The sequence below is a fragment of the Ambystoma mexicanum genome, chromosome 5p, assembly GCF_040938575.1.
Source record: "Ambystoma mexicanum isolate Mex_15411 chromosome 5p, UKY_AmexF1_1, whole genome shotgun sequence".
Classification (NCBI taxonomy): Eukaryota; Metazoa; Chordata; class Amphibia; order Caudata; family Ambystomatidae; genus Ambystoma; species Ambystoma mexicanum.
The window spans coordinates 190,994,973-191,022,642 of NC_090930.1; the positions used below are offsets into that span (position 1 = coordinate 190,994,973).

Here is a 27,670-nt window from a genome sequence, read left to right on the forward strand (position 1 = left end):
AGGTCCCAGACAAATGCTCAATGGAGTAAGGAGACCCCTGATGCTGATTCAATTACAGCTCAGAAGGGGGATCCAATTATTGGTAAGTTTTACCAACACCTTGAGGACCCTGAGAACTTTCTCCTGACGGATACCGATTACATTGGGAAAGAGGACCTAAGAGTGTTGATGAAATGTCCAAAAATGTTCCGAATCCAAGACGGTTTGCTGGTAAGGAAATCCAAATCTGGCCACGATCAGTGGGTGGTTCCTACCTCATTCCGAAGCCTGATGTTATGTCACGCCCATGATGCGGCCACCGCCGGTCATAGGGGGTTTCACACAACACTGGAAATCTTAAGAGAGGTTGCATACTGGCCACACATGGGGCAGGACCTCGACCAATACTTGAAGGGGTGTCTTGTGTGTGCATAATTTCAGCCATCATCCCTCACACACCGTGCGCCTCTCCAAAAGAGGGGGATGACACTGCCATGGTCAGATTTGCAAATCGACTTTGTAGGCCCTGTGATTCGCTCGTCTAGAGGAAACAAGCACATGTTGACCGTTACATGCTTGTTTACCAAGTGGGTGGAATGTCTCCCAACCCCAAACTGCAAGGCAGAAACAGCAGCTGCCCTGATGATTAACCACATCTTTTCCCGTTTTGGTCTACCTCAAAGGATTGAGTCAGACAGGGGTAGCCACTTCACCAGTGAAGTAATGACAAAGATGTGGGAGATACTGGGGGTTAAAAGGAAGCTACACATTGCTTACAGGCCAGCTTCTTCTGGAGCAGTAGAGAGATACAACCTAACCATTGTGAGCATATTAAAAAAGTTTGTGTCAGATTCTGGGCCAAGTTGGGATATCCGATTACCTCTGGTCCTAATGGCCATCAGATCTACCCCTTCATCTGCAACCAAAATGTCACCATTTGAGTTGATGACTGGACGCAAGATGGTGCTTCCCCAGCATTTGCTCTACAGAACCCAAGAGCAAACGTTGATAAATGCCTCCACAACCGATGAGTATGTGGAGAATTTAAGGAAACACCTTCAGCATGCTTTTGCCTATGCTCAGCGGAATCTAGAAAGATCAGCCGAGAGCATGAAGACCCACTATGATTTAAAAACTACCCGAAAGGAATATAAGGTGGGTGATCGGGTCTATCTAGACAATTTCCAAAGGAACAAGGTAAAACAGCGAAAATTCTTGCCTACATGGAAGGGACCGTTTGAAATTATAGACAAGATCTCCCCTGTTGCCTATAAGATCTGCATCCCCAAAGGCAGTCTGGTGGAAGGGGAAGACAAGTGGGTCCATATTAACCAGCTAAAGTGTTGCCATCCCAGGCACACTTTGCAGCAACAGGAGGAGTCCTCTGCAATACCAGAGGGGACCGCTCCAGATTAATTCAGTTCCAACCCTAAAATATCCCACATATAGTCTCTAAAATATTATACTCTTGTAAGCCACTGTCTTTGAATGATAACTTGTATCTCAAGTGTAAAATGTTAGGTATGTTAAAGTATAAAATGTATATGTCTGCCACACAATTAGTAGTGATGGAAAAATGTCTACGAATAGGTATTGCCGCTTTTCCTTTGTCATCCTAGGAGAAAGAAAACCTGGAGACTGGCCAAGGAGAATGATCCAAGGACCGGGAGCAAAGATCCGTGGGGCCCGGGGTACCGCCCAATATTCCCATCAGGACCGGCGAGGAGAACCGGTCGATCTAACCGGATGGGGGAAAAGATGCTGAACTTTGCCATCTTCCGGAAGAAGATGAGGAAAACATCCCAGATCTTGCGAGTTCCATCTGTGAAGGATCAGAATGGCCATCGCAAGAAGGGGGGGCTTGTGGGATGTTTTTACCCATGCATCCGAGCCGTACCACAAAAACTGTGCCTTACTGGCATTGAAAACATCGTGATGGCCAGAACTTCCCAATAAATGCACAGGGAAATGCATGAAGAATAGGCTGCCACCCATTTTTGCCTATGTTGTGGGCACAGAAGGGAACTGCCTAAAACCACCATTGGGCTACACACACAGTAGCCTGAAACCATTGGGAATGGCAATGCTGATTGCCAAAAAAGCAACTCAGAACTGTGGGGAATTCATTTTCTTAATCCCAAAAATGGTTGGATTACCGGTACTCACCACTATCAGAAAGCCGGCGTTTTAAAACCACCAGACTTTTGTGTAAAACTGCACAAATGAAACAAAACCAGACCAAGGAAAGACTTCGTTAAGAGGTGGAAGAATGTAAAACCATATTCTGAATTGACTTGAAGGAAGTAATTATTTAATGTATAGGTACAAATTGTCAGTTTGATTTGAATGTAGAAAACTGGGAACAAAAAGTGACATTTAGCTGAAACCTGGCTTAGTGAAACTGGATTCTGCCTGACAACTACCCCTGACAGGAGAAACCTGTTCAGCCACTCTTCCCAGGCCTAGCTGCATCCTGCTGCCCCTTGCCAAAAGGAGTTGTCACCTCTTTGATTAGATTAGGGGTGGAGCACCTGGGAACTGGAAGGAACAGAACAATGCAACTCCCTTGACTCAGGCAAATGTTATATTGGGGGCGGACTCAAACACTGCAGTACTTTGAATTGAAAGCAAATATATATTTTACAGAAACACGGATAACTCTTGGAAACCAGATGACAGAAATGTGAAATTTGGGGATCCTTAAAATGAAAACTTTGCCCACAATTCAAGCCCAAACTCCAATTTGTGTGATGTTCTGGGGCAAAACCCCACTATTTATTGATACTACAGACTCTGAGTTTAATCTAGAGACATGGGAATTTACTGGAGTATGTATGGACAGGCCGTGTATATGTGTATAATTTTTCATGAAAAACCAATATTGCATAACCCACTAAAATCGAAAATAAGTTGCCATTTCTTTACCCAAGCTCCTAGAAACGCCAGAGTCGGAACAGTGCCTACCTCATGTGATATATGATGTTTGTAGGTGATGTAAAAACAACTGTGTATTTGGGAAAATATGTATTTGGATCAAATATAGATTTGTGTGCAATCTGACAAGGGGCAGTTCCTCTGACCATAAAGCCTACAGCATCACTCTGACTCACATTTCCTTCCCCCAATAAAGGGAGAGAGGAGGAATTGGCCAATGATAAGTGAGAGGGGCAGGCTTAGCTAGGCCCAGGCACACACCCATTTTCAAAACACATAAAAAGAGACTGCTGGGACAGGTAGAGACATTCAATTCCATTTGCTGCGGAGCATGCTGACCGACGACTTCACATCCAGAGATCCAACACTTAGACTTCCAAGCTAAACAGAGACTACAGAACTTTGAACCAAGAAGGCCCACTGCAAGCAAAAGTATTTGTCAGCAGGCCTCAAAATCATTTGCAAACTATTCCACAGCCGGGCGAGCTGTCTGAATTCTTTTGCCAAAAACTCTTGCCAGTACCCAGAAAGCAGTGTTACATCCAGAATCCACTTGATCCGGACCGGAAAGCAGAGCAGTATCCAGAACCAAAGGCCGCTGAATCCAGAGAGGCTAGACCAGCAGAGCAGAGCTGACCCAGATCGCTGTGAGCAGAACCGGTGCCTGATTGACCCGCCGAGCAGACAGAACCGCAGCCGGACGTGTTGACCATATCCGTGACGAGGCCTAGTTCAAATTTATATTGTGAGTACCTAGCAGAACTGTGCAGAACCAATCTCTTAGTTAAAATAATCTAATCCAAACTATTTTAACCTAAGTAGAACAGCCTCCTAGAAATCGTGTCATCTGTCATTTGTAAAGCTGCACAACTGTCGCCTGTCAATTCTGAATCTGCTAGCTGTCACCTGTCATTTTGAGTTTACTTTAAATCCGAAAAACTGACTTTATTTAATCGTCCGTATCTCTGAAACCGTTTGGGCTAGGAACGAGATTTAACTTTCCTCTGAAAGCGTAGAATCTAAGCTTTCCAACAAGCCTAGAAGCGACTTCTTGCTCCTTATACTTGTTCCGCAATCACGATTTATGCACTCGCGAAATTTACCGCGATTTGTGATTTTGGCTCAATTTCTCCACTTGTCAAAATAGCAGCTCCATTCTTTCCTTTGTTAAAATCCGTTTGCAACTTGGTAATAACTCATAGAGCATTGCTAAAGTGAGCCTGAACTAATACCAACACGCATCTCCCACTCACCCTGAATCTCTAGAGGGAATTAAAATCATTGGCACATTTTCCCATCCATTGCCATCACATTTAAAAAGCATTTTGGGCCTGTGTTTCAAACTCCTACCTTTTTCCTCTAAGCTTGCTGGGGGGGAACTGAATTTCGTATTGTATTTCATTGCGTTCCTGAGAACTGTGTGCTCCTCTTTCCATCTCCTTCCATTTCTTACATTGCATAGGGGAGGGGGGTGAATTGCCAGAGAAAAAGTGATTATCTTATCTTTTGCTAAAATCATATCAAGTATTTCTGTACTGCATTTTATTCCTCATTGCTTTTCCCTTGAAATCATAAAAGTATTTTTGCTACTTTATCCATCCTATAATAACTCCTCATTGATTGTAAAGAAGTGTGCTAGTGCCAGATTACCCATTGTTGATCAACATCATATGTCTAAGTATACTATCAGATATTAATTTATTATAAAGTGTGGTTATATATATTGTTTAAATTCTCAAATAAACCTTTTAATTTGCAAAACAAACCTACTTCTTGGCTCAGTGGGGTCAGGGGGATTCTAAGAGGGGGGTGTTATACAAGGGTGGTCACCCAGAGTACTGAACTAGACATAAACATACATTAATAAGGGTTTTCCTCAGCATCCCAGACTAGGCATTGACTTGGCTGTAGTGTTGATTGAATATCGCTTACATGCAGATGATACGCAGGTGTTCATTAGATTGGACAATGTGGAGGAATCATTTGTGAGTATAACCGTCTGTCTGGATACAATTATTTGCTGGATGCCGGCCAACTCTTTCCAGCTAAATTCCAATAAGACAGAGATTGCCTTGCTCGGACCAAAACATCTCCTTAAGGAGGACAGATGCCCCTTGCCTCCATTTGTGTTGGGGACTGAATTAAATTATACCCCTAGGTTAAGAAACCTTGTTTACATATGGCAGAATGATCTACACTGTGAAGGCCGAATTGGAGCCAAAGTGCAGGCCGTATTCTATTCTTTGTGTCTACCTGCACAAGCTCTTCCTTTTGTTCCTGTGAATGATCATGCGATAGTGGTGGGAGCATTGGTAAATTCACAGCTGGACTATTGTAATAGACTTTTAGGTGGTGTTCAGCGACATCAAAAGACGCAGAACGCCAGAGTCAGAAAGGTGTTTGAAGTAAGAAAATACACACCTATTTCTGGTTTAGAGAGATCTCTTCACTGGCTAACTGTAGAGGACAGGATTTAGTTCAGGATCCTGTGTTTGATATACAAAAGTTAATAATTTGGCACCGGCTTACCTGACCTCTGACCGAAAAACTACATTTTTACCAGCCAACATGGGCACTCCGATCTCAGGGCAAGCTACTTTGGCTATTCCTTCCTTGTCCTGTGTTTGTAGAGGTGACCGGAGATTTTCTGTATTCGGACCCAAGTAATGAAACAGTCTCCCATGGGAGATTAGGAAGATGCAGTCTTTTCCAAAGTTCTGCAAAGTGGTACACCTATATCTTTAAATAAGCATATGAACTACTACCATATCTGCTCCTGAACTTTTCTTTCTACCAGTGTATTAATTATCCAAATTTGCCATATTGTTTTACATCTGTGCCTAGATTTAGTTTGTCTTGCTGCGTGTTATACATCTCTCAAATCCTCCAATATATCCATGGTCTTGCCTCCCACTACTTTGCTGACTGCATCTTTCTTTCCCCTCCCTCTTGATCTCTGGAAGTCTTCACTCTCTGCACCTGTTCCTTCCCCCAGCTGCCCATGCCTCCTCCTGCCCCCAATCCTTCTCTCTACTTGCCACCTTCCTCTGGAATGCTCTTACCTGACAACCAATGATAGCACATCTGTGGAACTATTCAAGACCTGACTCAACCAGCTAACTGGTGAAGGGGCTATCCCCACTCTGTGTTTCGCCCCCAACCTTTCACCAGCCTTTTGAAAATGCGACACACATTTGCAAATATGTAAATTGTTCCTATGTAGACTCTGATACTAGTGCCTTGAAGTACAATGCCACTTATTTACTAGATGTCTGCTCCCTAGTCAGTTGCCCTGGTCAATGACCCACTACTCAAGCCCTCCATCAACTGGCATACTCTCACCCAGATAACCATTGTGTATTGTAAAGGCTCCCTAACCAGGGAATGCCTCAGTCATTTGTTATGTATTCTATGCACACCATTGTGGTCAGAAATAACATCTGTATTGCCTAATTAGAGCCTCATATAACTACTAGCTACAACAAACATTATACAAGTCATCAGTATCTTCACATGTATTGTGTCAATGGTATAACACAATGAGTATGCCTGGACGAACATATTCATTAGAACCTCACATCACCCATTTTTTTTAGAAGTAAAACCTAGTTCTACTGCATTGCATATAAAGAGGAACACATAGCTGGATCTGCATTTCAGTCTTAGGGACTCATTATTTGTTTGCCGGTCCAGTAACTACGGTACTGGTAAGCTTCCCGGTACCTAGTTACCGGACCGGCAAACTATGAGTTCTGCTCACGAGTGCCTTTTCGGCTGCCAGGTCTGACCTGGGGGGCGGACCAGCACCCGCGAGGAGACCATGTCTATGGGGCTCGAATGGGGACGGGGAGCAATTTTTTCTGCACCGTGATGCCCCAGTAATTGCTCATTGCTGGGTGCAGGAAAAAAATGACTCCGGCGGCAGCTGTGCCCATTTTACCAGCACGGCTACCGCCGGAGTCATAATGAGGCTGTTAGTCAGCTCTCAGAGAGGCATGTGGTCATTGATGCCAGGAGGCTTAGGAAACGTATGGCAAGGGGAATAAACCTGAGTGAGTTCGAGTAAATGAAAGGGAAGACGTATCGGCAGAGATAGTGAGCGACCACTGGCCCAAAGTTAGAAGTAAACTGTATTTGGATTCTGTTCAGTGGCAGAGTAAAGGGGTGTACAGGGAGGTCATTGGCCACTACTGGCTCCACCCTGGTGCCCGGTACATCCCCATGTCACCTGCAGAGCTGGGCTGGTGGTTTGTAAGGGCTGGGATTGACTGGGCGCTAGACCTGATTTTTTTTCTTTTTTAAAAACTTTCTTTATTCAATTAGCCATTATAACAAACATATATATCACATATCAAAGTTAGCTTGTGCTTCATTATTTAGAGACAGGGCATATGTCATGCATAACATAAGGCAGCAAAACGCATCATAATCAGGAGGACTCTAGGGACTAACTGCGATAATCCCATTCCCCCACTGGTAGAACGTTCTTTCATCGACCGGTGCAATTCCGATGGTTTTTTTTACGAGTACATTTTACTGAAAAACTCATCGAAATATATAGGGGGGTTGGAAAAGTATATATAAGGGGTGGAGGTTCAGGAATAGGTAAGAAACAATAGGGAATCAGGGGTTTGGGTTGGAACCCCCCGAAAATAAAAAGAAATCAATTTCGATTAATTTTTTCAGCAAAACATACTCGTAAAAAAAACATCGAAATTGCACCCGTTGATGATATGACATATAACCCCCCACTCTATCGTAAATCACCCATCCTGGTTGACATTGAACATTAGAAGATCTGAGTTTCGCGGTCCTCTGCCGCTTTTCAGCTAGATGCCTCCGGTGGAAAACTGAAATATCTCTGGGTCTGGCGGACGGATGAGCCAGTTCATGGAAGGCCTCTTTGCGCGAGGGAGCCAGCCTATCCATCCATTCAATAGCTCTACATTGACGAGCTATTAACAACGCTAGCGCTATAAATCTACCCAATAGCTAGGGTACCGGTGGGGGAAGGACTGGTAAACAAATCAGGGGGTCGTCTGTCGGCTCTAGTCGTTTAATCGCAGACATTGTGTCTTGGACCTCCTGCCAGTGCTCCGCCACCAAAGGACATAGCCAGGTCATATGTAGGAAGTTGCTTTGAGCGGTTTGGGTACGGGACATGCCTCAGATGCTGTGGGATCGAATTTTCTGACCTTCAGGGATGTATAGTACACTTGATGCAGATATCTATATTGTAGATGTATATAGCGCTGTGTGCTTATAGTTAAGAAAGATATGTCTTGTCTGCCAGCATATATTCTCCCATTGCTTATCCTCTATTGGGAAGCCTAGCGCCACCTCCCATCTCTTCATTGCTGCCCCGTCTCCCTTAAGCTAAATAGTCATAGCAATTTTGTATTGTGAAGAGACTATAGGTCCAGGAGAGCGGTAGTCGCACACGTTATAATCACGAAGGGGGTGTCTAGCGCTACGGCTAAGTTAGTTGATTTTGGACCACCAGGTGTTTGACGCTCTAAGGATTAAATGCCGGCGTCAAACACCTGGTGACACTATATGCAGTGCCTTGAAGCCCTGATGACGGACCACGTCCGAAATGCATTGACATAGATACGTTTTAGCACTGAACAGTCAGGCATACTGCATGCCTCTGGAATAAACTCTGGAAAGTGGTTATACCACCACTATATATATATATTTATTTGGTTCAGACTACCATTTTGAACATTTAACCTAAACCATAATCTATGAGCAACTCCGTATGGAGGGCAGTAAGTGAACGCACTTAGAATCAGATTAATTTCGGATTCTCTCTTCCGTTCAGACCCAGCAGGAGGTCCCCAGCAAAAGGACCCCAGCAGGAGGTCCCCAGCAGCCTGGGGGGCAGGAAGGAGCTCCAGCCCCGTTCCAAAAATGTTCAACTATTTCCCTCCACACAACCGTGAACGTCCCTGCCCTCTTAAGCACTGCCACAACACATTGGATTTCTGCAGCAACTGCTGGCATGTCGTGGATTGATGCCCTCTCCAAAACACTTGCCTCTGAATCAGACAGCAGTGTGCGCGGGCCATTGTAAACATAGACATAACTGATAATAGCACCCTGCCTCACAGCACTGGTGTTAATTTGAGCCGTTTTAATGGTACACATTTTCTAAACCTCGGGGGGAAAATGATTTAGCATTTCCTGGACTTATCTGCAGTGTAAGGAAGTATCTCAACAACAAGTGCCTAACACCCTGAGCTATCTGTCCCATCCAATGGCCATTTACCATGTAGATGCCAATGGCAATGGTCCATTCACACACATGGCTGCAGGAGCAAGGGGCTCCTCCGCCATAAAGTCTCACTAGTTAAGTGCTTCCGTTCAGCAAATGTGTGATTTTGAATGTCGTCTATGTTGAAGGAACCCTTGGCTTGAAAGGAAATTGGGGGGAGGGCAGAGGGGGGGGGGGGGGGACAGTGATCAGATGGAGGGACGCAGCCCTACACCAGCATGAAAGCAGCCGGAAATCCTCAATGATGATGCTGGTGGACAGTCCTTCCCTGCTGGTAAGCATCACTCAGACCCCTGCCCCAGCATAATGTGAATTCCAGTGCATACTTTGCTTAATTGAAACTGTAATAGGTGGCGACTAAACTTACACATTTGCACTGAAGTTAGCCTTATTGTGACATCTGATTCAATACCTTCTCCCAAATGCAGAGCACTCATTTAAATCATGTGTGCGATTTAGGGACACTGGTGCTGTGGGCGGGCACTAAATAAATAAATAAAATGAATACATAAAATAAATAAATATCATATCACTAGATATCGGCAACTGACATGGATTTTGTCATTACATTGTATAACTTTTTAGCGTCCCATGTTAAAATGTTGATATGTGTGCATGCAAATGAGACAAAGAAGACATATGCAGCCCGATCATTGGACGGCGCGGCACTGCAGATGAAATGACAGTTGTTTTTCATCGTCCATGTATTTAGGTCTGGAACAAGAATTTCTTCCGTGACCAGCTCCTTGGACAAGTGTTCTTGCCTGCAACGCCCAGCGACCCCAGAGGACTGCAGAGCCTCCCGCTCCTGGATAAAGCTGGCCGAGAAGCAGCCGACATGCCGGGCAAAATCAAGCTCAAGGTGGTCTCCAGCGATGACCTGGAGGAGCTGTGAAGCTTAAGCCCCCCTGGGTCCAGGCAGCGTCGTCACTGCTCGCAGCGGGGCCCGGCCTCAGCCGCCAGTGGGAATGGATGCCACAGCGAAAGCTGCCCTTCCTGAATCGCCGCGGTGTCACGCGCAGTGGAAGACACCCCCCTGCCCATCCTTTCATAGAAATGTGTCCCCAGCTCACACTTAAAACTCTGTGCCACCGATGCCAATGTATGAGCGTCCTTTTACCTGCACGGGTTATTGTCGTAGCATCAAGATGTGCTTGACGCGCATTGGGGTCCTGATAACATGTTCATTGGGGCGCAGGGAGGGCTGGAAAAGATCCGGCTACGCTACTCTCGAGACTCGGGGCTAGCTAGCCTTTTGGTTGTCGTCCCTGAGCTTCTATCCGGGGCTAAAGCCGCCCCCCTAACCCCTGCACCCCCAGACCTCACGTAGTGACACCTCTGAAGTACTGTTACTGTTCTCTTCAATTAATTTGCTGTTAAAAATACATCATATTACAGCTGATAGCATAAACGATTGTATGCTTTACTGAGGAAATATTGCATGTCTTGGAACGCTTTCCCGGCAATATTAGCTGGGCACGCCAAGTTAAAGGCCCAAGCATTGCGGGGGGCTTTTAGCAAGGGCAGCCAGTGCCAATACCTGTCAGTAGAGCCCTGCAAACCAGTGATTATGTCCATTAGTAGCTGCATGTTTCTAAGGGAAACACGAGTGGTAATACTGTTGAAACATTGAAACTGCTCTGCTTGTCCTAGTTATCGCTTCTTCGCCCTTCCCGGCCTGCACGAGTCCTTCTTAGGTCTGGCTAGAGAGAGTTTTATCTCTAAAACAGAGCTCTTACAAATCTCGCTGGGGCCCTAGTAGCAGTCAACTGCTCCCTTATGCATAATAGCCGCATCCTGGAGAAAGCTCTGTTATAGCTGCAGCCATTTTGCAGAAAGCAAAGGAACTGTTTAAATTGGGGAGACATGTATTTGAACGTTTCTTTAAAATTCTTCTTTTGTTTCCATCCTACTTTGTAGATTGATATAATTTCCACATTGTTGCAACATTACATTGGGCCACATTACAAGGTTGCCGGTCGAGTAACAATGGTACCGGTAAGCTTGCCGGTTCCGTTGTTACTGGACCGGCAAACTATGAGGTCTGCGAGCGGGTGCCTTACAGCCCGGCAGGTCTGACCTGCCGGGTGGACAGGCCCCCGCGAGCAGGCCTACATGGTAGCACCGGCACAGTTATTAACGGTGCCGGTGCTACTGGCCTCCCCATTCCCATGGAGTCCTATGGGACTCAATAAGAATGGGGAGTCATTTTTACCGGCACCCAGCGAAGGGGAATTACCGAGTCAGCCGGTGCTGGAATGCCCCTGTACATCCCCATTGCCGGGTGCCGGTAGAAAAATGACTCTGGCGGCAGCCGTGCCGGTATTTAACGGCATGGCTACCGCCAGACTCATAATGAGGCCCATTGACTTTGTTTTTTATCGTATATGGTGCTCACGATTCCATAGTATTAGCAGAGTGTGTGCTCACAGTCAGTCAAGTGCAAATAAACACAGGCTGTAGTGACTGATCTAAGACCGTAGCATTCTGCTTGCCCGTGCGTCCCAAAGTCCTGAACGACACCTCTCCTGGCGCCACCTTCGCCTCTGCTGCAACTTCCCACACTGTTTCAAGCTTCACTCACCATTAGCACCTGCGATTATAAGACGCTGGTGCTAGAGGCTTCTGAACAGGTGGAAAAAAGTACCTTGGCAAACCCTGTCCTGTCAGAGAAGTCCCTTTTTAGTGTGGGTTACCACTAGCACTGAAAACAGACTTTGGTGCTGATGTTAATCAACACTAAAAAGGGACTTCCTGTGACGGAGCGGGTGCACCAATGTAAATTTATTTTATTCACTTTACAAAAGCCTGTAGAGACTGCTTGTGCTAATGGTGATATTAACCTCAGTGATGCTCTGACCCTGCTGGCTTTATCACTGCTGCCCACGTTAAGGGACCTTCTCTTCGCTCAGGCCCTTAACGTGGGCAGTGGGCTGTTACCAGCTGGGTCAGCCCACCACCTCTAGTAATATATTGCCACATTATTATGAGGCACAGTAAAAAAGACTTCTAAGCCAATAGCAAATGGCTTAGCAAATGTAGAGTGTACACATGATTTGTCCTGTGGGGGATGTCTCGGGAGGATAGCTCAGGGGCAAAGAGCTCGCCTTGGTATCAAGACGACACGGAGCAACACAGATTCGATCCCCCGGTCCGCGCTTAGGAACCTCTGGGTATTAAGTGCGTTATAAATAACCTATCATATCATATAAATGGGAATGGACTAGTGTGGCCCAGGCACAAAGCACAGGGAGAATACATGGGAAAATTTAAGATTTCATTGGGCGGTGCAGTAGGCAGAGTTCAAATGCTTGCTCAGAACAAAGGCTTGTGTCAGCAGAAAAGCCGCATTTTCAGTCGCGCCACCTCAGGGGATTAATGAACAATACTGTGAAGGGAGATGCAAGGATCTATCTATCAAATGTTGACTGTACGTAACAACCTTACGGCCCATGGCAAAATACCATTTGTATTTGTTTAAAGTGGCTTGAAGTACACCTGCACCACGAAAGGCATTGAGATGTTGATTAACACTGCAGCTTTGTTCGCAATAGGGCCCGTACCGTGCTAAGGATCTGCATCCGGCAAAATAGGCATTTCTTGACAAATCAATTATCGGCCATGAAACTCTTTGCCGTAATGATATTTAGAAAATGTACAGGCATCTGAACCTGGTTCTTATAACAGCCAGCAGAGTAATATGCCAGGAGATAAGAAGAGGCCGTCTATTCGGTAACCTAAAACCAGTGAATCTGGTAATGTCCAAGCAGTCGTCATACATGGACACACTCAGTACGGACAAGCTTGAGGTCCTGGTGGTGGGTGCTTCTTCTGATCTGGGCTCTTTCGTCTTCCTCTTTCTGGCCACCCGCACTGGGTGATTTTCCTATTCCAGTGACGATAGTGAATCATCTTGGTGTCTATCTCTCTTCTTCTTCTCTTTCTATGGCACTTCAGGTGAGCGCAGTGTGTAGACAGGACACTTCTTGCTGAAGGTTCTTCGCAAAGCTCTGCCTCTCCTTCCTGCTCACCTACATTCAGCAGTAGTTGCCGCACTTAGATGATTGTAATGCTGTGTATTTGGCCCAGCCCATGGGTCTGATTCATCGCCTCCAGCTATTGCAGAACCTGGTGGCACTGTTAGCTACTGCCACCCCGTATGGTTCTCACGTTAGCCTGGTTTTGAGAAATTCCTTCTTTGGCTTCCAGTGATAAAGAGGATAGTTTTTAGATCTGGGCCATCGGGCCTGCAACCAGGTGGGAGCTACTTTTTTGCAGGAGAAATGTCTGCCTTATATTCCAGATAGAGTGCTCCGTTCCGGTAATGAGTGTCTGCTTATGGTCCCTAGATTCCATCTTCACAGGGTTGGGGGCGGGCTTTCTCAGTGGCTGCGGGCAAGCTTTGGAATTAACTACCAGCTTGTTTGAGGCATACTAGGAATCATTTGCCGTGCCGTCGTCCGCTTATAACCTTGCTATTCTAAAAGCTCGGGTTGGCTATTGTTTTTGTGTGTGTATTCTGGCGCCAAGATGCCTTTGATGGACATGTGCACTATAGATGCATATAACATAACATGGAAGGACAATTGAGGGCAGGCTCAATAGAAGGTGAAGTAGAACTTTAACTATCTCTTGAAGTCATGCTCAGAGCATATCTGAGGACCTCACTGTTAGGGTTTGATGGTGGAAGATGGAAAGGAGCATCATGGAATTCCTCAGGGCCCCACCATCTGCATTTCTGTTCTTGAGTTGCTGAGCCTGCCTTGTGGGGTGACAGTGGTCGCACAGGTTCTATTGTATGGTAGTTTCTTCTGCAGTGAATTGTTGCTTTTTGCCCTGCCGGGATCAGAACACTGTTTCCGAGGTATGCACGCAGCATGGCGTACACAGTGTGACAAACCGTGGAATCTCTTTTAGATGGGCCATTTTCCTTCAACTGTGTAGGATCGTTTTGCAGATAATGTTTGACAAATATGCATGTAATGTAAAGTGCTATCTTACATGCCACTGCCAAACAGGCTGCAACACTGAATTTGCCAACATGTATTGTCCAGTCAGTAATTGTTATTGTAATTTTATAAAGTGCTTATACACAAGTGAAGTGCTTCAAAGCACTTCAAGGCGGGAAGGGAACACAGAGTCATTCTTAGGCCAACAACGTTTCAGAGAGTGAAAATGCATGACAGAGAGTGAGGTGATAAACGGTGGTGGAGAAGGAAAAGAACATACAGAAACAAAAACAACCGTAATAGGCCTGGTGAACTAGGCCTAGTGCATTCTAGGTAATGTAAGTGCGCAGGCAGGAAATGAAAGGGAGGGGGAAGGGAACAAGTGTGCCCAGTCCAGCAGGGCCCTGGGTTCAGTGCAGAGAGGTTACCCTTTCCATGGAATTCATTCCAGAAGTGAAGTAGTGGTGAGCAGAGTGCAGAGGCCTGGGGAAAGTGCGAGGACTGGCGGGGGAGCCTGAGACCTGTGTGGCTCTGGTGGTGCACCAGGCGACCGGTCTGCAAATGGAGCAGAGTTAGGGAGAGAGGGAGAAGGGAAGTAGGCAAGAATAGAGAGGGGGGTTAACAGGTGAGCGGTAGAGAGGAAGAGAAGAGGAAGGTCTAGAGGACTTTCCGGAACTTAAGGAGATCAGGCTCAAGACAGAGAGAGGCAGGGAGGTTGCTCCAGATGAAAATACCTGCAGAGCATAAATATCTACCCCCAAATCTGGTTTGAAAAATGGCTCACCCGCAAAGAGTTGGAGGAGTATGAGCGGAGGGCTCTAGAGGGAGAGTATTTAGGAAGAGATAGTTGTAGATAGTGCGGGCCCAGGCCCCAGAAATCCTTGTGGACTATGCAGAGGGGCTTGAACTTGATCCTTGCAGCCACAGAGAGAAAGTGGAGGGATTTCAGCGCTGGAGAGATGCGGTCCCTGGGCTTCAATCCAAGGATAAGTCTCACGGTTGTGTTCTGGATGAGGTTGGATAGTAGAAGTAGGAAGATTGAAAAAGAGACTGTTGCAGTAGTCAAGTCTAGAAATAACCAGGGCTCTGGAGACGGTGAGCCTCTGGGGGAAAGTGAGAAAAGGTAGAATACCTCTGAGGAGGTGCAGCTGGTTGCGGGACTTTTTAGAGATGGCGTTGAAGATGACCCCTATATTGTTTACCTCACTAGTGGGTGAGGGCGCGGGGACAAGGGAGGCCGGCCAGAGTGAAATTGGGAAAGCGGGTGCAGGTGTCCCAATGAGGACGATCTCTGTCTTGCTGGCATTGAGGCAGAGATCGTTTGCAACACACCAAGACTGAATTGTGGACAGTCAGGAACGAGCGAGGAGGAGGAGGCCGAGGGCAGCCTGAAAGAGAGCTGTGTGTCCCCATAACACTGAAAGTTTGAGGTGAAGGCAGAGATCCTGCGGGCCAGAGGGGCCATGTATACATTGAAGAACCAGCGGGATAGGTTAGATCCGTGGGGAATACCGCACGTAGAGAGAGTGATAGCAGAGAGATAAGACCTAAGTTCCACCTGGGAAGGACGGTCAGAGAGAAAGGAGGCAAGCTACTCCAAGGCTTGATCTGTGATCCCCATGGTGTCATGGAGTCGGGAGATCTGGATGTTGTGGTTTACTGTGTCGAAAGCAGAAGAGAGGCCATGAAGAATGAGGACAGAGGGAGAGTTAGAGTAGGCTTACGTTCTATGAAGACTCACCACTCTACTGCCTTTGAGCATATGTCATTCTGTTTCATTGCACCATTCAATGGTCCTCATTACGAATTTTACGGTAAATTGGGAGTAAACCATTGATTTACGGCCTAATAGGGCCAGGAGGATAGCTCATGGGAAACATTTTTGTCTTGGAAGCAAGACAGCACAAAGCAACACAGGTTTGAAACCCGGCCCTGTGTTTAGAGACTGGTCTCTGGCTTGAAACGAATTATAAAAGATGAATTAATTCAACTTTATCTCCACTTGGTCACATGGGCTTACCACAGGATTATGTGAAGGGCACAGTGGTGTCAGCCCCCATGTTTGGAGCCCATGCCTACTTCGTGCAGATTTACCCTGAGCAGTAATACTGTGCATTAAATCCAATGGGTTTTGGTGGTAAAGGTGTCATATTTCCCTCAGGCATTTTACCTTTTGCGGGAAGTAAATCTTCCACCTTACTGCCAGAACTCCTAGTAATGCAATGTGGCAGCAACGAAATGACAGCCACTTTACCGACACCTTTTACCACACTACCGTATTCATAATGCGGCCCGAAGTTTGTGGCATCTCATTTTGCATGATATTCTCTTTCCCTCAATGTCACTAATATTTTCATTTCCTAACAGTCAAGGACAGTCTGACTATTTTTCCACTGTGTCAGAGTTGGTTTTATACTAATGTTTAAAAGTTTAATTTACATTACTGTGTACAGTGTTTTCCATCATGTATACACGATAGAGCACTTGACCCAAATGGGCGCCAGACTTTCACTGCATCCAGAATGAGGCACAACCGCCCTATCCCTTTCTAATTAACCTTATGTCCCATTCAAATTTCCCTCCCACTAAGTCTATTCTTAACATGGCCACTCCGGCCACACTACTTGGATTTCTCAGAATTATTCGGATGGAGTTTGTGCTATTGTAGAAATTAAACCTACGAGCTGTACCCGGTGTATAAGATGTTGATCAATATTACAATCTCTCATTCTACATCTCTGTCTTTCTATTTGTGAGCGAGAGTCACATTGTCAGGTTCACATTTGTTAGAGCTCCCCCAGCAGTTGCTGATGGCAGTGCCATTAGATAAACAAAAGCAGGTTGAAGTGCTTTGTGTTAAAAGTAGAATGAGAAAAGCAGTGACAGACGCATCCCATGAGTTGGGGTAATAGCTTGTTATTTGTTGACAGACTTTTATTTTGCAGGTGTGTCCTACAGGAATGTCACAATCACATTGAGGCACCATGTTCATACGGTGGGATCTGAGGCAGATGGGGTTAGGCTCTCCTGCGGATGTTGGGATATGATATGATAGATTATTTATATAGCGCTTATACACTATGTGTTACAAAGCGCTTCAAGGCAAGGGAGGGAACAAGGGAAAATACAACCACATTCTTACAGGCCATGAACAGTAAGGATGTGAAATTAACTATCGTACTCGGACTGACGACATTTCAGATAGTGCAAGAGCTAAGACATAGATAATGAAGGGTGGGGGAGAGTGGGAAGGAAATGGAAACAGACAGGTGACTACCATACTAGGCCTGACGACATTTCTGGTAGAGCCGGAGAAAAACAAAAGGTGAGGGAGAGGGGTGCAGAAAGGGAAGGGAGGAACAAAACAAGTGACTATCATACTAGGCCTGACGACATTTTAGAAAGTGCTGGAGAGGTGGTGGGGAGGAGAAAAACAGTAATGGGAGGGTGGAGGAAATAGATGAGGTTGCTATCATATAAGGTCCAGGGACAATTCTGATAGAGTAAGTGTATAGAAGAAAGTAAGGAGAGAAGATGGGAAAAGGGAGAAGGGAAATGAGGAGAGAACAGAGAGTTAGCAGTCAAAAGAGTGGAGAAGCAAGAGTGGTGAGCGAATACAATTGCAGAAGTCAGTAGTAACACATAATGTTGCAAGCCAGGATACAAGATGAAGATGGGAATAGCATGATTCAGGGCCACCATGAGTAAAAGATGCAAAGGAAGTCCAGCATGAGAGTTGAGAAAGAGTGACGCACTGTGAATGAATGAAGTCCATAAAAGTCAAATCCAGCATTGGCCAAAAGACGGTGATGGTGAAGGAAGGCACCAGGTGGGCGTGGCTTGCTAAGTGGTGAAAAAGAGCGGGAAGCAGGAAGGCACCAGGTGGGCGGGGCTTGCTTAGTGGTGAAAAAGAGCGGCAGGCAGGAAGGCACCAGGTGGGCGGGGCTTAGGCCAGGTGACCTAGATCCACTTGCACCAAGATCCCCATTGGGATCTTGCAGGGAATCAGAGAACCAGGTTGCAATGTCTTCAGCTATGTTTCTTTCTTTTCTATTTTGTGTTCATCATAAGTGTTTGTGCATACTGTAACAAATGTGCTGGTTCAACGTTGCGGGTTCATGGTTTTGGTGCCTGCAGAATAAACAGTTAATTGGGTTTGGTTTGAGTTCTAAGAAGAAAGGACATTTTGAGAAACAAATCTGTGAATATTCTTCATTAAAAAAAAGCTATTAAGTAAATCAGTGTATTCTACTAGCACTGTGAATTGTCTCCTTTCAAAAGATGGCATTGTTCATTTATTATAATTACTTCAAGGATATATTGTAGTCACAATAAGAATGTTATATTTATCTTGTTAAAAACATAGAAACTTTATAAATTATTTTCTGATAGGTGACTTTCATTGCAATATTTACTGTCTGATACACTCCTATTGTACTCGTTTACAATACCCCTATTTAAAAGAGTAAGGTGTCAAATAACATCAATGTAGGCACCTGCATGACATTTCAAAATATAAGAATGACCACAGATCTGTATTTTGACACATATGTCTCTAATTAAGGGATGGTATGCTTGAAACAATAGGCACAGACCACATTATCCTGAACCTCATCAAAGACTGGCTCCCGCTGCAAGTACATATCACCTCCCACATCCTGCTGCATCATCTACAAGGTCATGACCCACAAGCAACCTCCCTGAGAAGCTCAGCATCCCCAGAGGCCTAAGATCAACGGAAGCCAGGATATAGGCAGAGGCAGACAAACTGCTGTTGCAAGAAGGAAACAAGCAGGAAATAGGCGACCTCTGTGTACGCCCCCAGACTCCGGAACTTCCGCCATCCACCACGTCAACAGCAGACTCTCCCCCTTGCTTCTACATTTCAGGAAGGAGTTCAAACCTCTCCTCTTCAAGGAATGGCTCTTTCCTTAGACCTAGTTCATGTAGCAGCCACTCCTCACCTAATCTGAAACTCGGCAATCTACTACCCCCCTTTTTTCCTCTCCTGGTTGCTGGTAGATCTCTTGCTTCCAAATTGCCTGCCCTCCCCAACCCTTATTGTTGGATCCCGGCTCCCTTGTATTGATCCCTTGAGACCTACTCCCTTGCCGTTTGCTTCAACCCCCATCAATTCTAAGGTGCTCTGTTGCTTCCTGAAGCTTGTTCCATGCTCAGGAAATACCCCAATAAGAATAATAAAGGGCCTCATGTACACTGTGGGTGGAGCACTTTTCACTGTTTGCACACTCATCCTAACATTAAAGTATTTGTAACCATTAACCGTATATACTCATTCACAGAGACTCTGGATTTGGATGCGAGGATACATTGGCTGCAGTATGTGTCACACCAGTGGGGTTGAAGGGCTTTCTTGCTTTTTTTCCCAGGAGAGTATTACCCTAATTATTTATGGGGTATTTAGGAACTAGAGGTGTAAAATTGAGGCGTAATTCTTTTTACGTCTTCATTTCCAACTCTTCCCCAGTTATGTAGAGTGACAATACATATGATGGGCTATGAGCGGAGATAAGATATGATATGATAGGTTATTTATAACGTGCTTAATACCCAGAGGTTTCTAAGCGTGGAACCGGGGATCAAACCTGTGGTGCTCTGTGTCGTCTTGCTTCCAAGGTGAGCACGTTGCCCCTGAGCTATCCTCCCGAGACGATTTCTGATGTGCATTCCTTCTCCATGCGTTTCATTGTATGTCTGCATGGCATTTTCATGCATGCGTAAAGAAAATAGGTTCCTATAGAATTTGCCTTGGTTTTTCATCTAACAACCAGGTGGATTGCGTTGAATCCATTCGTAAACTCAGTCTGCAAAGCACAATTTGCAGGCAGCGGAGGAAAATGAAAGAGTAAAGCAAGTTCACCTGGCTTTAACCTTGTCTTCTCATCCCCGGTCTTGTGAATGTCATGGCAGATAAGTGCTAATGTTGGTGGTCCCTTGCATGCAATTTGAATTTGAGCAAATGAAGCTGAACGTTTCCTTTGTAGGGTTGGGAGCCTCACTGAATTGTCCGAGAGATGTGGCTGGGTCATAGGGTAAGGATGTGAGTGTGCATGGTGCTCTACACATGCCCAGTGCCCAAAGTACAGACAGCCTTGAGAATTATACATACAGGAACTTTCCACATAAAGCTGTCAAGGTTCATGGTCCGCTTGTGCACATCTCAAGCCCATCACACAGCCACACACTACTAATACCTATTTGTCTCTACAGAGAATGCGGAATTTACCCTTCAAATGTGTACACTGCTGATGTTTGATGAACTTTTGGCTGGATCAACATGCACTGAAACTATCACAAATGCTATCCCTTTAAACTGACTCTCCTCTGCTTAATACCCCTCCCTCCCATGTGTTTATTCAGTGTCCTCTCTCTTTTGCTTTTCCTCCATGTGCCATGGGCAGGAATACCAATCACCAACTTCCAGACACGCCCGAGCACCGCAAGGTCACTACAGCAACACTGCATAACATAACCCTCTCCCCAGGATACCAGCCTGCCATAAAAGGTATTATGAATATACAAAGTCCCCGTACCTTCTTCACTTTTAGGCAATCATTCTCAAACATCAGCGTCTAAGCTTCATTTGCACTGACTTACGTGAGTGCCTCAACAACTAATGTGATGACCTTGCTTGCCACATCTGGTTCCAGTAGAAGCAAATGAGCAAATGGCAGTGCATTTAAATCTCTGCATCATTTGAACATTAACCCCTCCAGTATGATTATGATTGGTTGTTTATAACGTGCTAATACCCATAGGTTTCTAAGCGCGGACACCTGTGTTGCTCCACATTGTCTTGCTTGCAAGGCAAGCGCGTTGTCTCTGAGCTATCCTCTTGAGACATATTTCCCTGTGCGTGTAGGTCTTCTGAAATGCCATAGTCAATGTAGCACATTTTGGAAACATTGTGCTAATAATGCAGGTGCCCGTTCTTAATGAATCCCTACAGAAATCGTGTCTGCATCTTCAGAGTTCCACCTCACGATGAAATTGAATCTGTAACATCAGCGATCTCGAATGGAACACACTTCCGGTTCTATGTTATCATGGATCTAACATAGATGTTGAAGTGTGTGCAGATAATCATGGTTCCACATATCGCTTCATGTTTGTTTTTTTTCTGAGAGCAAGAGATTTGAAGATGTGCATACCAACATGCTCTGGCCTTACCCGGATGCCACAGGTACCCATGTGAAGTTCTCATTGTCAGATTGTTAAGCAATACCTTGGGAACCTTACAACATGTTCTACCTTAGTCTAGTGCGGGTGAATACATTTGACAGCAACAATGTAGAAAACCCCTTCTTCACTGGCAAATATTGCATAATCAGCTATGGTCAAAACCGAGACAAGTGAATGCTTATGGTCACATTCTATAAACTGCACCTATGCACTACAATACCAACTGCTACAATACCAACTGCTTGAAGGGCTCAACATTTTTGATTCTAAAAAGTGCCAAAGAGCCATTGTATGTTGATGCATAAGCTCTTTCTGAACACGCATGCCATTAAAAGGGTGCTTGCAGTGATTCCCACTGGGAATTGGGAAATGCACATTATGTTCTGTTCCCAACAGGCATTAGAAAACACTCACCCCTGTAACGTTGTCTGATTCATACAGTCATTTCCAAGCATGGTGTAGAAGACCACCTTATTCCACAAGGACATTGATCTCCACCGCTTGTGGTGGAGCACAAAAATCCAAGCATATGCCAGAGATACGCCACGTAGCCCTTCAGCTTTTGAAGAAGGGCCACACAATCATCACGTGTGCATGCACACACCTCCCTGAGGTCTTTCGGTTAGTGACTGAGTGTGGAACCACACACGCACCTTCAAAGTAAAATCATCGAGAGAGTGAGTGAGAGTGAGAGTGAGAGTGAGAGTGAGAGTGTGTGTGTGTGTGTGTGTGTCTCTCTCTCAGTGGTTGATCTGCAGTGGAGCTCTAGGTGTGGCTGCACTACATGCTAATAACAGATCCCTCCTGACCCCAGTGAAAGGTGTGGCATGCTATTTTCATCATCACATATATTATTTCACAATTCCACTCATCGTATGGAACTTCCCTGATAAGGTAGCTCAAAGCTTCACAGAGATGTGTTTGTGTAACCTGCAGTAACATCTTTGAATAGCAGCAAAAATACTGAGCCTTTATTCATTCAACTGTCTACAATGTAATTGGATAAACACGGCATATATTCAGTAGATGGAAGAGGGAAGAATCGAGCATGAAGTACTATGGCCTCTATACACAGATCTCTAATGATGTCTGTGGGCATCTCTCTTCTTAAATTGTGGCTCAATTGAGCTTTCAGAGCCAGGGAAGAGACAGACGTTGGAACTATTATAGCATCACATTCATATCACTAAGGTGTCCAAAATATTGTTTATTGTTCATGGTTATAAAAACTTTAAATGTAGGATTATTGTTGTGAAAATATAAATGAGCTGTATGCTCTTTGTGCATTATACACTTAGTGATGCAAGTGTACTACCATTTAATCAAAGGCATATGTGTCAAATACAAAGATCTTTGCGTATACTTATGTCCCCAAAATGTTTTGTGATTTATGCAAATCAGCCAGGCACCCCCCACCCCTGTTTGTTACTTGCCTGATTCCCCCTTCTCAAAGGGGTATTTAAATAAATATACCACAAGTGTGCCAGACTGTGCATCTTGCAATTATTACCTTCTATCAGAAATTAACCTCGGTACAGACAATACACCCTCAGTGTGATGGTGACATTCCTGCAATGCAGGTCTCCAAATTCCCCAAATGTCAGGGCAGCCCCACCTTTAACATTCCTCTCTCCATGCCATTCGGATTGTACTTTGAGCCAAACAAAAAAACACAGCACCCTCAAGATATATTTTGTTCAAATGCACTTGACAACAGAAAAGAAAGAGAAAGAGAGAAAGAGAGAAAGAGAGAAAGAGAGAAAGAGAGAAAGAGAGAGAGAAAGAGAGAAAGAAAGAGAGAAAGAAAGAAGGGTCTGTGGCAGCTCTCTCAGAACAGTACGTCAGTTTTAACCTGCTGATTCACTACACTCCTATCTAACCCCACATCATAGACAGCGTTGGGATAGTGTCTATCTCAAATCACAGCTATTTCTAACCAGTGAATGTTCTGTTGATTCTCCCTATATCACTGACTCTCTCTCATGGCACTCACACCATTGGGAACAACCCAGACACCTGAACACTCCCGCCCCCCTAGACCATGACGACCTAACCAAACTATTGAAAATGGCAATCCATAGTCAACGTGATAACACAGTCCTGTTTCCCCAAACACTCTACCAAGCACTAATGTAGGGCGTCCGAGTCCCTAGGCCTTGCCAAACTGAGAGATAACACCAGAATGCAAATGACACGGGGAAATGCATTATGATGTCAAATGTCCATTGTGCAAATGCAAAAAATGTATATTGTATTCTTTCCGCAGAATATATGTAGGTGATGTATATATATATATATCACAAACAGAAGTATCATTATGCAAAATGGGACCAGTACAAAAAGAGTGGAAGTCTCATAAACCACCAAAATGTGTACTCTTTCTCACGGTCTCACGGGTAATGCCCCCAGAATGCCAAGACAAAAAATATCCGTTTTCCATGGATTTTGTGGACTTTGAGGTAGATGGTAGGTGCAGAGAACTTAAATCACTTTCACCACCACTGAAAGTCTAAAACAAGAAAACAAGACCATTGTAGAATATACACACACACACACATATATATATATATATATACACTTATACTAGTGTAGAAGTGCGTGTACAAGGGTCAAAGTCAGAGTTTTGATTAACACAGTAGTACCACTACATATCCTAAGGCAACAGCTCCCTCTAGCTGTGACAATAGGTGAAGCTAAGGGAATTGGCATTGTCTCTATATATCCTAAGGCAGCATCCCCCTCTAGTGGTGACAACAGGTGAAGCTATGACTGCATCGGACAAACATACATCAGGCCTTTTATTATATTGTTAGAAAAAAATTGCAGCTATGGGTGCCTGAAGTGCGGGAATTGTGGTTACTCTTTAGTAACAAGGGATTCCATGTGCAACAGCAGTATTCCTCTGGCTATAAAATGTATTATCGTGCTACATAGTGACATTGTGCTACACGTTGTTTGAATGTTTTATATACCTACTACATAGTGGGACGTATTTCTATGACTTTTATATGTACCATTATAAGTAACAAAATGCCGTTATTTTTTACTTCAACTTTTATGTAGTGTCTTAAATAATTTCTACTGCTTTATGAGTAGAGCAAAATTATCGATTTATGAAAATGTCCATTGATTTTTTTTTAAATGTAATAAAAAAATGGAATATTTTAAAAATGCATATTTGCTATCTTTAATTTGTATTCAAGGACTTAAAGCCATGATGTTGATTCTCACAAATTTAGACTTTAAAGTGACATGAGCTGATGTCACAGATCGCCTGGGACTATCTTGTAGAAATCAGTGTGTGTCAAATTCAGGAATGCTCAGTCTGGTACTATGGGCCTTGCCACTAAACCACTGGTAACTCTGATGGGGAGTTGAGTCTGGGCAGAAAGTGGTAGCCGTCATCCATTACTCAGGGAAAAAGGTGAGAGTGTCTTGAGTTTCCTATCCAATGCTGATGACGAGTGCAGTTAGAAAACAATGCTGTAGTGTGAGAGTGTCTCCACCAATGCTGATGAGGAGTGGCATCAGGAACGAAACAGGTAGCGTCAGTGTCCTCAATCAATGCTAATGAGAAGCAGAGTGGGGAGAAATGGGGGTAGCGTCAGTACTGAACAGGTGAAAAGTAAAGCAAGGAAAGAAGACGGTAGTGTCACATGTCACGATGAATGTCTATGATGAGCAGAGTCTAGTGGATCTGATGGGATTGCTAGGTGTAAAGTTTGTATGGGTGGTAGCCAGGTGCAGTCATGTTCAAGCATGTATAAGTAAGTATACTAATCAAAGTAGTTAGGGGAAAGAGGACAGAAGGCAGGAGGCCTAATATAATTATCCTTTATTTTATGTCACAGGAACAATTAGGTAAACTGGTGGTAAGAGGTAAGTAGGCAGGCATGAACTCTGTGGCCAATACACCTCACACTCACCAATTGACCCTCATGGGACACTGGGGGCAAAGCACGAAGGGAGCATTTCTTCTGAAGCCAGGCACACTGCAGCAGCCAGTCACCCTGGAGTCCCTTCGCCCACAGACAAGCAGGCAAGACAGGACAGGACACATCTTCACATGGAACAGAAAGGAAGGGGACACAGGATGTAACAATGTTTGCTAAATGTGTAGATTTCCATTGGACAACTACTGGAAGGAATATTATGGTAGCACTCTCCTATAAATGAACGATTTCACTCAGCAATTGAATAGCCATACACAACATTACCAAAGGGGGTGGGGTGTGTTTAAAACAATGTTGCTTGCAGTGTCAAATAATTGTTCGTGTGAAGATTCATGACGTTTTCCTAAACTGACCAGGACATCATGGCAAGGCTTTAAAGATTTGTTTGCATGAAAAGTGTGTGTGCAAATATCACAGCGAGAGTGTTTTACTGCTACAACTCCCACATAACCCTACCTCATGTTTTACTGAATCCAGTCAACTAGTTTTGGATGTTGGAACAAAAGGGACAAGAGATAAAAGGAGCACTAGCAAATGAGTGAATTTTCTCAGAGGGCTGTGTTACATGAACTTGCAGTATTTCAGTAATGTGCAGGCTCTGATATTTAAATATAAAAAACTATGGGCCTGATTCATGGAAGTGTTTTATAATGGCACAATCCCATAGGAAAACGTTCCAAGAATCAGGCCCCATATAATAATAGGAAATTCATCTTTGCTATTACCGCATTAGCAGTTGCTATGTTGGGGCAGGAGGCTAACTACTTACAAGAAGAATTTTTTGAAATACTATCAAAGCAGTACCCTCCTGCCTAACCGGACAAGAAACGGCTATGCAGCCACCTGGCACCCTCACCTGGGTAGGACCAGCCCACCTCTTTGAAGTTCTCGAAATAACTCAATTGGCCTTGAAAAAGACTAAGGTCGAAACGCGCGTCGGCTGTGTGAAGTGCCATTATGTTACAAATGTATTTCATTAGTGCTGATTAACTAAGGAAATAAAACAAATCACTTGTTTAACACAAAACAAACTTGACTCATCCATTACCTGTGAAAGTTGTTAAACTAACAAACCCCGGACCATCTAATCCGACCAGCGCCTACAGGTCCACAGTCTGTCAAACCCCCCAAATCGTCTTTACAATCAGGAACCCTGGAGTTGGTTCCTTGACAAACCGGGACTCAGGCTGCAGGTCTTAAGTAATAATCCAACAAACAAGAAGTGCGCAGGAGAGAGGGAGTTCCGCTTTCCAAAACTCCATCCATGCACAAATTACTATCAAAGCCATGTTGCCCCTTTTCTAAAAGGCAGAAACTCAAAAAAATGGTTTATCCATGGATGGGTTAAATTATGAGCACACGAGAAATGCAAAATGAAACCTGGAGTAAACAAGTCTGGTATCATAATGCGCAAGCTGGGAAATAAATTAAATTTTGCTTCTTCTACGCAGACTGGGTAAAGGCGAGAAGGTTTGCTAAATGTTGCAGTGGAAAAGAATTGTTACCAGATGAGCTGTGAACTGAAAGAAACCAAGTCATTATTACTACTGCAAAAAGGAAGTAGGACTACATTTGCAAATATGTTTTAGTTTGACCCAAGAGGAGTTGTACTTGAAAGGAAGATCCCATCAGACGATACTGCCTTTTGAGTGATACTGCAGTGTGGGTAAGACAAAGCCATGCTGGTTGGATGAGCATGTAGGTCCTAATTGAATGTGTAGAAAGGACAGATGCCACTATAACAGGCGCATGTATATAAGGAAAGAAAAAGGAAAGAAGAGTAAAAAGGTTTGCTACTGGAATTCTGCATTTTGGCTTTTTCTGGGGCACTTTGGAACTTGGAGAGACTTTCTTTAATGCATAAAGGGGCATGCATTTGTGCTCGACGAATCTGCACTGGTTCTGCCTCTCTCTAGACCTTTCATAAATAAAACGATAGATGAGGCCAGCCAGAGAGACATTTCACGAATACGGCTGACCTGGGAATGGTGGCATATTCCAGGCAGATGGTCAGGGGCTGGCGATATCATGAATCAAACTTGACAGCCTCAAATCAATTCAGGACATTTCATAGATATGTAAGTATTTAGCTCAGCAAATGATGATCAAATGATTATTATTCCTACATGCAAGTATTTCAGGGATGATGTTGCTGTTTGACAAAGTGAATTCTAGCAGTGTGTTGTAACTTATATTAGCCTTATGATAAGTGCATGGAAGCATGTATGCAAAACAATTAGTTCTGTGCTTGATGTGCACTGGGAACAAATGATGAATATTCTAAGCTGCAGTTATTTCAGGGACAATATACCTATTTGACACAGTAAATTCATGCAGTGTGTTGTAATTTAAAATATACTTATGATATGTACATT

At 44.4% G+C, this 27,670-nt stretch overlaps 1 protein-coding gene across 1 annotated transcript in view; it reads left to right on the plus strand.

The window, feature by feature from the left end:
- CAPN6 (calpain 6) overlaps positions 1-24,517 on the plus strand; it is an 831,133-nt gene extending 806,616 nt beyond the window's left edge. Inside the window, exon 13 of the mRNA XM_069612607.1 lies at positions 9,903-24,517. Coding sequence (XP_069468708.1) covers positions 9,903-10,085 — 183 coding nt within the window. The 3' untranslated portion in view covers positions 10,086-24,517. The remainder of the gene's footprint in view (positions 1-9,902) is intronic.
- The last annotated feature ends 3,153 nt before the right edge of the window (positions 24,518-27,670 follow it).